Source organism: Schistocerca cancellata, chromosome 5, assembly GCF_023864275.1.
Source record: "Schistocerca cancellata isolate TAMUIC-IGC-003103 chromosome 5, iqSchCanc2.1, whole genome shotgun sequence".
Lineage (NCBI taxonomy): Eukaryota > Metazoa > Arthropoda > Insecta > Orthoptera > Acrididae > Schistocerca > Schistocerca cancellata.
The window spans coordinates 480,703,643-480,717,794 of NC_064630.1; the positions used below are offsets into that span (position 1 = coordinate 480,703,643).

Genomic DNA, 14,152 nt, shown 5'->3' on the forward strand with positions numbered 1-14,152 from the left:
CATTGGTTAAACGTCTCGGTCACCTCTTGTTCGCATTCACGGCACTTTGAACAGTGGACGTTACATTTCAGATGTGTTACGACCCGTGGCTCTACTCTTCATTCGATCCCTGAGATCTCTCACCAATTGAAAACGTCTGGTCAATGGTGGCCGAGCAACTGGCTCGTCAAAACACGCCAGTCACTTCTCTTGATGAACTGCGTTAACGTGTTGAAGCTGCATGGACAGCTATACCTGTACATGCCATCCAAGCTATGACTCAATGCCCAGGCGTATCAAGGCCGTTATTACGGCCAGAGGTGGTTGTTCTGGGTACTGATTTCTCAGGATCTATGCACCCAAATCGCGTGAAAATGTAATCACATGTCAGTTCTAGTATAATATAGTTGTCCAATGAATACCCGTTTATCATCTGCATTTCTTCTTGGTGTAGCAATTTTAATGGCCAGTAGTGTAGATAAAATAAATAAAATGGCTAAATTCTGATTTGATTGAAAGTCTTATGTATCCACTTTTTCCCAATCTCATTACGAAAATATTTTCCCTTTTTTTCAGGATAAAAATTATGAAAATAATAAATGAGAGGTTCAGTATGACGGTTTGCACAGTCGTAATAATTACGGGGGAAAATAACAAAGAAGTGTAGGCAGAGATATTCGATGCACGGTCCGCGCTTAACACCCTCGGATGCGGACTTTTCGAGTAGTATCGATCATACAAAATATACAATTTTCGAATTCAATTTTCTCGAAAACGGTTGAGAGTTGCGTGTTTCTATTTACATATACTAAAGTCGTAGTCGTGTCCTACACATCATGTCAATATGAATCAACTCGGTGAGTGGATTTTCGTACGGTCCGCTTGTGAGTAGAGGGATCAGAATAAGAAAACACGTGTTTCGGTTTATCCGTAGATACGCTACCGTTTCTGAGAAAGTGGCATTCGAAGTTTTAGAGGTCTTTATGTGCCTTTTAGCATGTTACTCTTTCAGCCAAAGTGGCGGCATAGCTTCACCTTTTTGCGCCCCGTATTCGAAACCTGATTTTTTATTTTTTATTTTCATTTAGGTACCGATGTCCGTAGAAGATTAATATACTAATGCGTAAAACAATAAACGAATGAGAAAAATTTGAAATTGTTTTCAGTGAAATTCATGTTGTGTGACCTGTCAATAATAATGGTGGTGTCGCGTACTTGTTCCGGTGAAACGGCTTTCGAACTCTCAGCAAGTATGCCCGTTTATTCCAGTAGCCTGCAATGGTCTTTTATTCAGTCGATTCTGACCTGCCCTGCTGTTTCTGTCGTCTTAACGGAATCAGTAAAGGAAACACATCATTCTCCAATTAGATCTGGAAGCGAACAGACAGCAGTGGACCATACACACACATATTATGTAATACATTTAAGACACTTCTTGTGAAACCTAGTTTTCATTTTACAATTAATATAACGCCCTCGTAACCCTTACTTGATAAGAAACATTTCTATAGTAAATTTCTACGGATATAGGTAAATAAATGAAAAAAGTAAAAACAGTAATTGGGTCTTGAACACTGGGTGCAGAATTGTGAAGCCGCGACGCTATATTATGTGTCAAACTCGCATTCGGGAGGACGACGGTTCAATCCCGTCTCCGGCCATCCTGATTTAGGTTTTCCGTGATTTTCCTAAATCGTTTCAGGCAAATGCCGGGATGGTTCTTTTGAAAGGGCACGGCCGATTTCCTTCCCACTCCTTCCCTAACCCGAGCTTGCGCTCCGTCTCTAATGACCTCGTTGTCGACGGGACGTTAAACACTAACCACCACCACCTATTATGTGTCAATGCGTCAGTTGAACTTGGCGCCCCGTAAGAGACATCTAAAGTGCATCGAAAATTTGATCGTCGTTTTCTCAGAAACGGTAGAGTAGCTACGGATAATCCGAAGTACGTGTTCGCTTATTTTGACCCTTCTTCTTAAGTTTCTGGGAAACCGGGTTATGGCACTTGTCGTGTTCTCCTTGTTAGTGCTACCCGTGCAAAGACAGGACACGTCGTTTGCAATTGTTACACTTCTAACCTAACGCAGAAAGGAACCACAACTATTTAAGTCAAAAGGATTGTTTTTCTAATTCATCCACCTATATTTACTTTTCTGTTTGTGAATTTTTGTAAACCGCATCAACTGCTCTCACACACAGACATACAGACATAAATATATGCATTGTGTAGGTGATACCAGCACTTTTAATATATAGGGACTCGTAGTAAGGCTGTCAGATTATTAGATGTTGGCAATGCGATGCTGATGCTTGAAATCCGGAAAACCACCAGTAACATGGGTTCAAAAGTGTGAAACCGTGGCGCTATCCACTGATGAAACACTTCAGTTGACGTTACCACCCCATAAAAGGCATCTAAATTGCGTCGAAAACTCTGATCGTAGTTTCCTCAGAAACTGTCGAGTATCTGCGGATAATCTGAGACTCTTGCTCGTTTACTTTTGACCTCTCTTCCACTGAGTGAAGTTTCTGGGAAATTTGGTTAAGACACTTGCCGTGTTCTCCTTGTTAGTGCTACCTGTACGAAGCCAGGCCGTATCGCTGGTAATTGTTATACTTCTAACCTGATGTAGCAAACAGTTATTATTTACATCTTTAAAGACTATCAGACAGTGTGTCCCTTACGTGTACAGACACTTGCTGAAGGATACGCCTGACTGGGGAGAAAGCGGGGTACTCGCCTTGGGCCAGCTGAAAGCCGATGCCGACTGCGACGACGCCGACGGCGAGGAACAGCGAGGCGATGTGGGCCATGGCGCGGCGCGGCGTGGCGTGCGAGTGAGACTGCGGAGGAACGCCTCAGCTGGCAGTGCTGACCGGTGTCTCCTGATAAAAGACGGCCGATAACGGGCTCCACCGGCTCTGCGCACACCTGCAACCTCTCTGATAGAGTTCGGAAGAGAGATATGAGCAGGTGGTGAGCTGTCAGCTGCACAAGCGGAGGATGTTGTTTCTAAAGTAGTACCCGAAAATGTGTTTGCGTCACGGTCAATGAAAACATTACTTCGGAGCTCAGGCGTAACTGGGATTGCCTTACCAGGTCCAGTGCAACCACTCTTTTCTTATGACGCGGTTGGACGTCTACATAAAAACAGGGTTTATAAAAAAAAATAAAGTGTCATATATTCCTGCGGGTGGTAGTGCTGGTCAAAACTAGGAGAAAAATTCCGACAATAGTGCATACGAAAACCAATACTTGTTGGGATATGGGCCGTTTGTCTTGGTGACGTATTTCATTCACAGATGAAGTAGAATACACAAAAATGGCATAGTAAATTGGAGGGTGGCTATAATTAAAGTGCAGCTACCGGTACTGACACAGTTCCAGTGTGGGCTGTAATTATCGTAAGGCAGCAAAACATGGCAGATGCAGTTTTCTTTCTTTTTGCGTCGGTTTCCTGACTGGTTTGATGCGGCCCTCCACGATTTCCTCTCCCGATCCAACCTTCTTCATCTCAGAGAAGCAATTGAAAGCAACGTCCTCAATTATTTGCTGGATGTATTCCAATCTGTCTCTTCCCCTACAGTTTTTACCCTCTGCAAGGCCCTCTAGTACCATGGAGTTTACTGCCTGATATCTTAACAGACGCCCTATCACGCTGCCCTTTCTTATTGTCAGTGGTTGCCATATATTCCCTTCCTCGTGATTCTGCGGAGAACCACCTCCTCCTTTACCTTATCAGTCCAGCTAATTTTCAACAGTCGTTTGTAGCACCACGTCTCAAATGCATCGGTTCTCTTCTGTTGTGTTTTTTCCACAGTCATTATCCAATTATCCAGTTCTATGCTCCAAACGCCATTCTCAGAAATTTCTTCCTCAAATTAAGAGCTACGTTTGATATTAGCAGACTTCTCTCGTTCAGAAATTTCCATTTTGCTAGTGCTATATTAGTTCCAATTTTGGACACCAGGTGCGAATCTGACGCAGTTTCCGCATGTAATAGTTTATGACCGGACTTGGGCAGAAGAGGTCAAACAAGTGAGAAACAGATACTGCTGATTTTATTATTAACCGCCACTAACAAAATTTGTTAAATATGGCTACCGGAGACGTCGTCGACATGCTGTACAGCGCCAAAATTGCAACCATGTATTCCAGCGTTAGCATACCTACCAAGTTTCGCTGCCATACTATAATTACAGTCTACAATGGACCTCCGTGAGTAGTTCCACATTCATTACAACCACCCGGTACCACATATGCCCGTGTGCGTACACGCAAATCTTCCAGCAATCATGGAGTCGAGACATCAGGATCATTGGAGTATCGGTCTATCAGCAGGAATTGTCGACGACAGACTCGTACGGCCATTTGCTTTTCCAAAAAGATTAAGAGGTCTTGCGAAAAAAAGTTCAAATGTGTATGAATTCCTAAGGGACCAAACTGCTGAGATCATCGGTCCCTAAACCGAAACACTACTTTAACTTGTACTTAGAACAAAACACACACATACACACACACACACATACCCGAGGGAGGACTCGAACCTCCGGTGGGAGGCGCCTCTCTGTCTGTGACATGGCGCCTCAAACCGCGCGGCCACTGTTGCGTCTCACTAATCTCTGTGCCATGAATTACTAGCTCTACTGGAAAATGTTACTCTTTCAGAAAGACAACGAATGTGGTTTAGGTATGACGGGCAATATCCCATTTTCTACTGCTCGTGCGACAGTACCTCGCCGAAACAAATCATGGGCAATGGATGGGTGGAGGAGGTCCAGTAATATGGTCTACTCGTCCATCGGCCTGAATCTATTGTATTTGTGGCTATGGAGACGTTTAAAAACATTGGTGTCTGGTCAACCCATCGCCATTGTGAAAAAGTTACAAGATCGTGTGACCAACGAAAGTGACGCAATCCGTTGGTCCAGTTGCATTTGAAAGTACGCGAGATTCACTTCGAAGAAGGGCTGAAGCATGTTTCAGGGTGCGTAGTAACCACATACAGCACTGTCTCTTACAAGAGACAGATGCAAATGAAAGAATAGCTTGACCCATATCTGAACAGGTGTTGGTTTCCAGACATACACCCCTGGAAATGGAAAAAAGAACACATTGACACCGGTGTGTCAGACCCACCATACTTGCTCCGGACACTGCGAGAGGGCTGTACAAGCAATGATCACACGCACGGCACAGCGGACACACCAGGAACCGCGGTGTTGGCCGTCGAATGGCGCTAGCTGCGCAGCATTTGTGCCCCGCCGCCGTCAGTGTCAGCCAGTTTGCCGTGGCATACGGAGCTCCATCGCAGTCTTTAACACTGGTAGCATGCCGCGACGTGAACCGTATGTGCAGTTGACGGACTTTGAGCGAGGGCGTATAGTGGGCATGCGGGAGGCCGGGTGGACGTACCGCCGAATTGCTCAACACGTGGGGCGTGAGGTCTCCACAGTACATCGATGTTGTCGCCAGTGGTCGGCGGAAGGTGCACGTGCCCGTCGACCTGGGACCGGACCGCAGCGACGCACGGATGCACGCCAAGACCGTAGGATCCTACGCAGTGCCGTAGGGGACCGCACCGCCACTTCCCAGCAAATTAGGGACACTGTTGCTCCTGGGGTATCGGCGAGGTCCATTCGCAACCGTCTCCATGAAGCTGGGCTACGGTCCCGCACACCGTTAGGCCGTCTTCCGCTCACGCCCCAACATCGTGCAGCCCGCCTCCAGTGGTGTCGCGACAGGCGTGAATGGAGGGACGAATGGAGACGTGTCGTCTTCAGCGATGAGAGTCGCTTCTGCCTTGGTGCCAATGATGGTCGTATGCGTGTTTGGCGCCGTGCAGGTGAGCGCCACAATCAGGACTGCATACGACCGAGGCACACAGGGCCAACACCCGGCATCATGGTGTGGGGAGCGATCTCCTACACTGGCCGTACACCACTGGTGATCGTCGAGGGGACACTGAATAGTGCACGGTACATCCAAACCGTCATCGAACCCATCGTTCTACCATTCCTAGACCGGCAAGGGAACTTGCTGTTCCAACAGGACAATGCACGTTCGCATGTATCCCGTGCCACCGAACGTGCTCTAGAAGGTGTAAGTCAACTACCCTGGCCAGCAAGATCTCCGGATCTGTCCCCCATTGAGCATGTTTGGGACTGGATGAAGCGTCGTCTCACGCGGTCTGCACGTCCAGCACGAACGCTGGTCCAACTGAGGCGCCAGGTGGAAATGGCATGGCAAGCCGTTCCACAGGACTACATCCAGCATCTCTACGATCGTCTCCATGGGAGAATAGCAGCCTGCATTGCTGCGAAAGGTGGATATACACTGTACTAGTGCCGACATTGTGCATGCTCTGTTGCCTGTGTCTATGTGCCTGTGGTTCTGTCAGTGTGATCATGTGATGTATCTGACCCCAGGAATGTGTCAATAAAGTTTCCCCTTCCTGGGACAATGAATTCACGGTGTTCTTATTTCAATTTCCAGGAGTGTATTATTATAAAAATTTTTCTTCCAGTTTGGGGACTACTACCTCCTGTAGGAATATGAGACACTATTTTTTTCAACACCCTGTATTTCCCTTTATACTCTGCGAATCACTATTAAGGGGGGTGACAGTAACTAATTTTATTTTGTATCACACGTTAAGATCAAAAGCACAGAGGCATATGAATAATCTACAGAATGTACAAAGGCCAAATGATAGTAATGAAGGTAAAAGACGAGGAAGATAGGTTCTCAATGTTTTAGAAAAAGGGTCCACATCCTGATATTATTATTAAGTGACATCATTTTCCCTTCAGTAGGGCATAATTATTAAACAAAATTCTACAAGAAAATCAGGCCTACATGAAGGCCTTGATGGGTACAATACCAATGCTCTTACTAAATGTCAGTATTAGCAACTCATGGTTGTGATACTGCTGATATTCTAGAACATTGTGGGATATCCTTTTGTGCCAACGATAGGGGATTCCCAGGTAGACTGCGTGAGCTTTGGAGTTTACTGGAGTATACTGAGTCTGAAAATAATTAGGAGTCGTGTTCGTGATTAAAAGTTCACGGCCAGTCATTTTCTAAAGCAAAAGTGAGTAGATTCATGTGATTTGAGTAATTTTAAAATCGCAGTGTGTTATGCGAATGGCAGCCAAAAATTAATTTTTTCCGCCAACTTGTATATAAGTTGAATATCGGAAGAAATCTTGAACAATTTCATGAGAAGTAAATAAATAATTCAAATATTCGTAATGTGAAATGAGTGAGGGAGACCAACTCACAAGCGTGATTGAAACGAGAGAGACTGCTGAGGGAAAGGATAAAACGTGTTTACTTTGAGTTTCTCTCGTCTCACGGCGGACTGCTCAAGTGTGTGGAAATAAGCGAGGGCATAGAGTTTTGCTTTCTGCTAAGTGAGGACGATACACTTTACGTATCGTGGCGACAGACAGAGAAGCAGTAGTTAATTATTCCTGCGAGAATTTTGTGGGAAATGAAATTGTGCATGTCACTGCAACCCATAGTGAGTGTGCAATAGCCATTATTTCGACTAGGGAAAGATTAGCATTCTACGGAACACAGGAAAGTTGCGACTGTGTGAATTCAGTCAAGGCCAATGTAGGGAATTAGCGTTTCAGATCCAGCACAGAGACAACATCATTTCAGATGCTCCTTGGTAAAGTACCATCGTGCATTAGGCCACAGTAAATGTTGAGTCTAGACTTTGCTCATTCCTACTTGCGTATGCTTTGACCGTTGGATATCAAAGGTTAGGATACTAATTTACCTTCACATTGAGTACATGAGTTTTTTCATTGGTCCAAAAAGTAAATTTATTCTTCACTAACTCAGTGCATTGACCAGCTATGCCAACATAGATTTAAATGAGCTGATGAGGATGTTTAATAATCATTCTTTCCTGTTATAAAAAATTTTTCATGTTTAGAGATAACGATTTTAATAATCGTCATTTCAGTATGTCCAAGAATTAAAGATTTGGTTATTGAGTGTCAAAAGTAATTGAACATGATTGCTGTTTATCACTTGGCCCCTGAAAGCAACAGTTGATAAATTATATGTAGAATAAAAAAGGGAAGGTGTATTGTCTTTCTAGAATAGACTCCAAACTTCCACTTTTATTAATTCATGCATTCTAGGTACGTGACAGCAGCATTTCTAATGATTTTTGTTACAATCTGCACCTGATGTTACCTGCCTTACAGGGCCACGGTCATATTTATTTAGAATGTCTGTTTGACAGCCTGGGCGTGAGAAGACTGTCCAGATGTTTTGTTCCTTTGCGCGCTAAGTGGTAAGGTAAGTTTGCACACAGTAATACACTCACTGTGCAGATACAATGGTCGGAGGTACAACAAAATGGCGATCCTGCCAGGATGCAAAATTACAGCATTCTGATAAATTGAGGGTTTGCTTTTCGTAGGTACAAAACTTGTAAACCTCCCAAACAATAAGCTGACGCAAATTGGAGTAAAAAAATGTAAATTTAAATGTGACTAAAGTGTGTAGTAAGTGAGATGAATTGTATATCACTTATCTCCTAATTACCTGCACACCATATCGTTGAATTGGGTTGTGTTGAGTTCTGACTCAACTCCAGTAATCAAAAGGCTATATAAAGGACGAGGAAACGGATTCAAATATTGAATATAGGACCGTTGATGATATTTTGAAGTAGAATCAAGTCTTATGATTAGACGTTAACACGTAGTCAGGTTCGGAAAATTCGCGAACAGCAAAGCTTAGTGGAACCCTAAAAAATGACAGAAAATATTCGATTAAGATAAAGAGAAGTCATGGAAGATCTTGATAGGATTGAGTTGGACACACAATAGCTAGATAATCGTGAACAACACCAGACAGAACAAGAAGAAATACTGAATGAGACCGAAAATGCAACACATGATGTTAAAACATGGTCCAAAGAATGGATATGAGAATGACGTTGCTAATGAATCATACGGTGAGTCTGTAGATAGTGATTTACGGTATATTGAACCAAACGTAATCATATTGAATCAGTCAGGCTTGCAATTGAGCGAAAGAACGAGTGTTAGTGGTCCTACACTATGTTCGTAAGTGAAGGAAACGGTTCATGAAAAACGAGATAGGGAATGGTTGCATCAGATGGCAACTGGCGAAAATGGTGTAGATGGAAACGCCATCATATTTGGAACGTTGCAGCGTTTGTTACTACAATCTCAGGAATCAGAAAAGCGTATAGAGGGGCGCGTAACACAACAAACAACACAGTTTCAAGAATCAGAAAAGCGAATAGAAGGGCGCATAACACAAGGGAAAAAGGAATTGGAAGGGCCCATAATAATGAGGCTGAAAGAAACTAACAAGGAAATACAAAAAACGAGTGATAATATTCAAGGCCAGTTAGATCAATTGCGGACTGAAGCTAAGGTAGCGCAAATCAAGCTTCAAACACTCGTTACAGGGCGCAAACAACTGAGAATAGATATTGACACTGTCCAAACAGACGTGATTACGTTGCGTGAAGATACGCAACAGTGTCAAAAAGCTTAAAGAACAGATAGAAGCTTTTGCCATCAAAACGACAACGAAGGCGAAACGTGTTATTGCTGAGACGACGTCTCATAAAAGAACTACCAAAGCAGCATTAAAGAAATTCGTGCTCGTATTTTAAAAATACGAGAGAAAAACGAACACCAATTTCAGCGGCTGAGATCGGAAGTTTTACGTGCGATCGAAAGTTGTGGTGGCGTAGAAAGCGTTAGTGAGGAGTCTCAGACGACGACAGAATCCACTTTAGTGTCGGCAGATACTACTGTGAATACTGCAAAATAAACAGTAGCCGATAATACGACAGAAATGGTACCCGAAATAACGTGCGACGTAAGACGGATAGGCACACGTGGATGCCAGTCCGAAACCGCAAACCGCGAACGGAAAATTAGTCCAAACCAGCGTATGCCAGAACATCGTGGTAACCATAGGAATCAATTTCGATTGCGACCACTTGTTCAAGAAAGAATAACAGGTCAATCTGAAACACAAGATCGTGGTTTGCAGCAAGTTTCAGTACATCAAGCACAAAGCGTGACATACGCTGATCAAACCATAGTGATGCATTACGCAACGACGCACCTGCAGGACGAATACCGACGGGTTACAGTACGGTGTCTAACGAGCCAGAATTGCTTACACCCAAGACAGAGCCGGCAGCGGGCGTTATGCACGCATATTGCGCAATGAGACCTGCAACTGATTCGACAGCCGAATGTCACAGAATGAACCAAGTTACACACGTTTGCGTAGATTTGATGCAAACCAAGGACAGAATTCTAGTCTTAAAAACCCAGCAGATACATCACAGAGAGAAGAGAGAGGTTTTGATGATAACCACTTTCTTACAGTGCGGAAATACCAGCACTATAGGGAAAATGCAAATATTCTCCACCTCCACACATTTATTGACCAATTTAAAGAAGGAATACCGACACATTGGCCATTGAAACATAAGTTAGATTTAATTTTTCGCACACATCAAGGAAAGTGTTGCTGAAACTATGCAGAAAATAGCAGAAACTTGCGAATCGTATGATCCGTTTAGAGCTGCCTTTGTTGCAAGATATTGGTCTCCTGAGGCTCAGATGAGAATAAAATATGGATTATTACAAAATGTCTCATTGGAAAATTCGTGTGAGAAAACAGCAGTCAGATTGTTCGAGAATATGGCTAAAAGGAACCAATACTTATTTAACCCACATAGCGATGGAGAACTGATTCAAATACGCAAAACGAAACTGCCAATGAAGTATCAACAAGCCTTTATAGGACTTGGGGGCAATAATATAGAAACTTTCAAAGGTGTTTTGAGAGAGATGGAATTAATGTATGAAAACGACGCTCAAAGAGCTCACGATTCAGAAGAGAGTAATTCTGCAAGAAAACGTAATAGTAAGATGTATAAGAATAATAGTAGTGATGGTAGGCCAGTATTGGGATTGAATTTTGGACGAAATTGGAATAATTACGGAAATGGGAGTAGTGCAAACACTAGACAACAGCGTAATGGATATGGTTTTAATAGTGGTTGGAACAGGCGGAATATAGACGAAAACAGTAATGGAAAACGTCTTTAATCAGCGATCTGTAGGTACATGGAGAGAAAGCAGATGGGGAGGTGGTGCGAGAACGCAGCCACAGGCAAATACTTGGGGTAATTACCGGAGAAATGAACCACAGATAGAGGTTGAATTACGACCACCATATCCTGGGAAGCGTGAGGATTGATTGACTTCAGGTATTGTAGGAGTTCAAGCAGATAACACATTTTCTGTAGAAACGGATGACAAAGCGACCGCAGCAATAAGTGGGTTAAGGTGTGACGTACAAGACTCGGAATCTGGAACAGGAATGACAGAAAGATCATCAAAGGTATCCGCACAGATTGTACAAATAGGGAGGAAGTCACAACTGAAGTGTTGGGACGAGATAGGTTGGAGTGACACTGACGATGAGGATGAACTCCCAGCATTACCTAGTAATGAACCATTTGATTATGACGAAGCATTGATGTATATGGTGCAGATGCTTGATACTGCACGGACAAAAAATGATTTTCAGCAGGATTATACACATCCTACTGTAAACTGTGACGCTACGATTAGTCAAGACGATAGTATTAACAGACAAAATTCGGCTAATACAAGTCATAGGAAAAAGAAGGACGTACGGATAAGTACAGCGGATCAAAAGTTCGACATGCTACAGGATCTACTAAAGTCCTTTCACAAAACTTTGGAAGAGAAGCAGAGAGAGTCTGAGGCATTGTGGATTGTGGGAACCGAAAAAAATCGGTAAGAACAAGTTATTAATGGAGAGGAAAATGACAGGGAAAATATCCCGGCGGAATCGGAAAACGAACCAGATTATAAAGTATGTGAACAGTCTCATTCAAATGCATACAATTTTCGCACATACGAGGAGACAGTACGTCGGTATTACAAAGACTATGTAATCCTCACACCAGACACAGAAAACAGCTTTGTAATACATGACGACACAGCTGAAAATTTGAATCTGCAACTCTCAGTGGCATATAACAAGCTGCATCAGGATGCGAGTACAGACAAACTTAAAGTAGAATCTGACGACTCCCCAGAATCTAAGTGTGAAGTACTGTCACACTTAAAGAATACTTGCCAGGCTGTAAAATCCAAATTAAACACGATTACACAGATGTGTGATAAGGAGACAAACTTAAAGGAAGTAGCAGGATATGAAAATGAGGATTTAAATCTAGACTGGTTACTTTAGAAGCTGATCTGGAAGCAGCGTGACTAAAGTTGGACAATTTAAAAAAGGGAAGTATTTCTCCTCTAACTCTCGATGAAGACCTAATTGGTATATATTACATAAGAAGAGTTCCTTTTGAAAACGACATAACAACAGCTTTCTCATACATTTCAAACGAACAGAATGAAGACCTATAGGTGTTAAGGGTCAAACATAAGTGGAAAGACAAGAACTCGATTGACATTCGTCAGCATTATTTTCTGAAGAATGACGTGCTGTTCTACAGACGAGGTCCAAGTACAAGTTTATGGACAGTATGTGTTCCTGATGAACTCGTGAACAAATATATATGGTACACTCACTTAAGTAATGAGCACTTTTGGGTGAAGAAATGTTTTATGAAACTTAAATAGACCATACATTTCCCCAATATGGAAAGACGTATTCGGCAAGAACTCAAAAAATTTAAGGATTGCCAACGTGCCAAACACGTTACTTTTCAGACTAGACCACCATTATCACCCATAATACCGAAAAAACTGAAACGTCTAGCAGCAACAAATTTTTTTAGAGTTAACATCAAAGTATGTCACTTTTACCCCTTTGAAACGTGCAGTTGGTGTTACGATCAGTAAGGCACTACAACATGATTTCCTCAAGCAGGTAGGGCATGTAGAAACGTTAATTTCAGATAATGGGCCCCAGTATAGCACTAAATCTTGGTTGGAGGCTTGAAAAAGACATAAAATTAAACCCATTTTCATATCCAGGTACAAACCAAGCGTTAATTGTGCAGAACGAACGATGAAGGATATTGCAACATGGTGTCGTCTGTACTGTAGTTCATAACATACCAGATGGGATGCCAATTTACATCATTTACAGACTATTATTAACGAAATGCCGCACAGTACTACACGATTTCCGCCAGTCACAGTGCTTAAAAATAAAAGATCATTGGATAGGGTAAGAGAGGTTGTACAGTCCCCCACATCCAGACGACCATCAGCCAGTAGATAATAAAATAAGCACTCGAGAACATTGAATGAGTAGCTGCAAAACGAAAGCTCAGAGCAGACAAAGATGCATCCACATGGGTATTCACTGTGGGACAGTTGGTTCTTGTTAGAACTCACTTATTATCTAATAAAGAAAAACAGGTTTGCTATAAATTTTATCCAGCTACCCATGTTAATCAATAAAGTGGTTCATGCAAATGTGATAGAATTGGTGAACCCAAGAATGGGTAAAAATATTGGTCTACATCACATCAGCCTTCTTAAGACTTATAATGAATGATAGTTCTTGCACTGGGCATATGGCAACTAGCCATGAAAACTAAAACATTACTGTATCATAGATGATATAGCAAAAGAATGTAGATATGCTTCAGATAGCAGCAGATCTCAATAGGCAGACAGGATGAGCTACAAACATGTAAATATTCAAATATAGGTACAACAATACGAATCATTTAAACCATCAAAGTAGGTTAGAAAAAAATAAAAGAAAACTAATTGCATGGTGTACTAGTTAATTAACCTACACATCATCAATTCATGCTCATTCAAGAGGTAAAGGAACCATTATAAAATGAAGTAACTTAATGTAACAGAGATAGATTTTAATATTTTAATTTCTTCTGTAAAGTACTGAAAAAACTATTTAAACGTTCGTTGTGTATTATTCATATAAATGTTCAAATGTAAAGCTCATAGTAAATTTAGATATAGAAACTTGTAAGTAGTAGCATTACGCAAAAGTGATTCTATACAAGTGAAACAAAGAAGGCACTCAAAACAACGTCACCACAGTCGTCTGGGGAAGGGAGCCAAGCTGACGATAGAAGCAGAAAGTCGACTGGTAGCTTTGGTCT

The 14,152-nt window shown here is 42.3% G+C and overlaps 1 protein-coding gene across 1 annotated transcript in view; it reads right to left on the reverse strand.

Annotated features, from left to right (window-relative positions):
- LOC126187846 (prion-like-(Q/N-rich) domain-bearing protein 25) overlaps positions 1-2,843 on the reverse strand; it is a 150,383-nt gene extending 147,540 nt beyond the window's left edge. The window contains exon 1 of the mRNA XM_049929157.1: positions 2,723-2,843. Coding sequence (XP_049785114.1) covers positions 2,723-2,795 — 73 coding nt within the window. The 5' untranslated portion in view covers positions 2,796-2,843. The remainder of the gene's footprint in view (positions 1-2,722) is intronic.
- Positions 2,844-14,152: the final 11,309 nt, after the last annotated feature.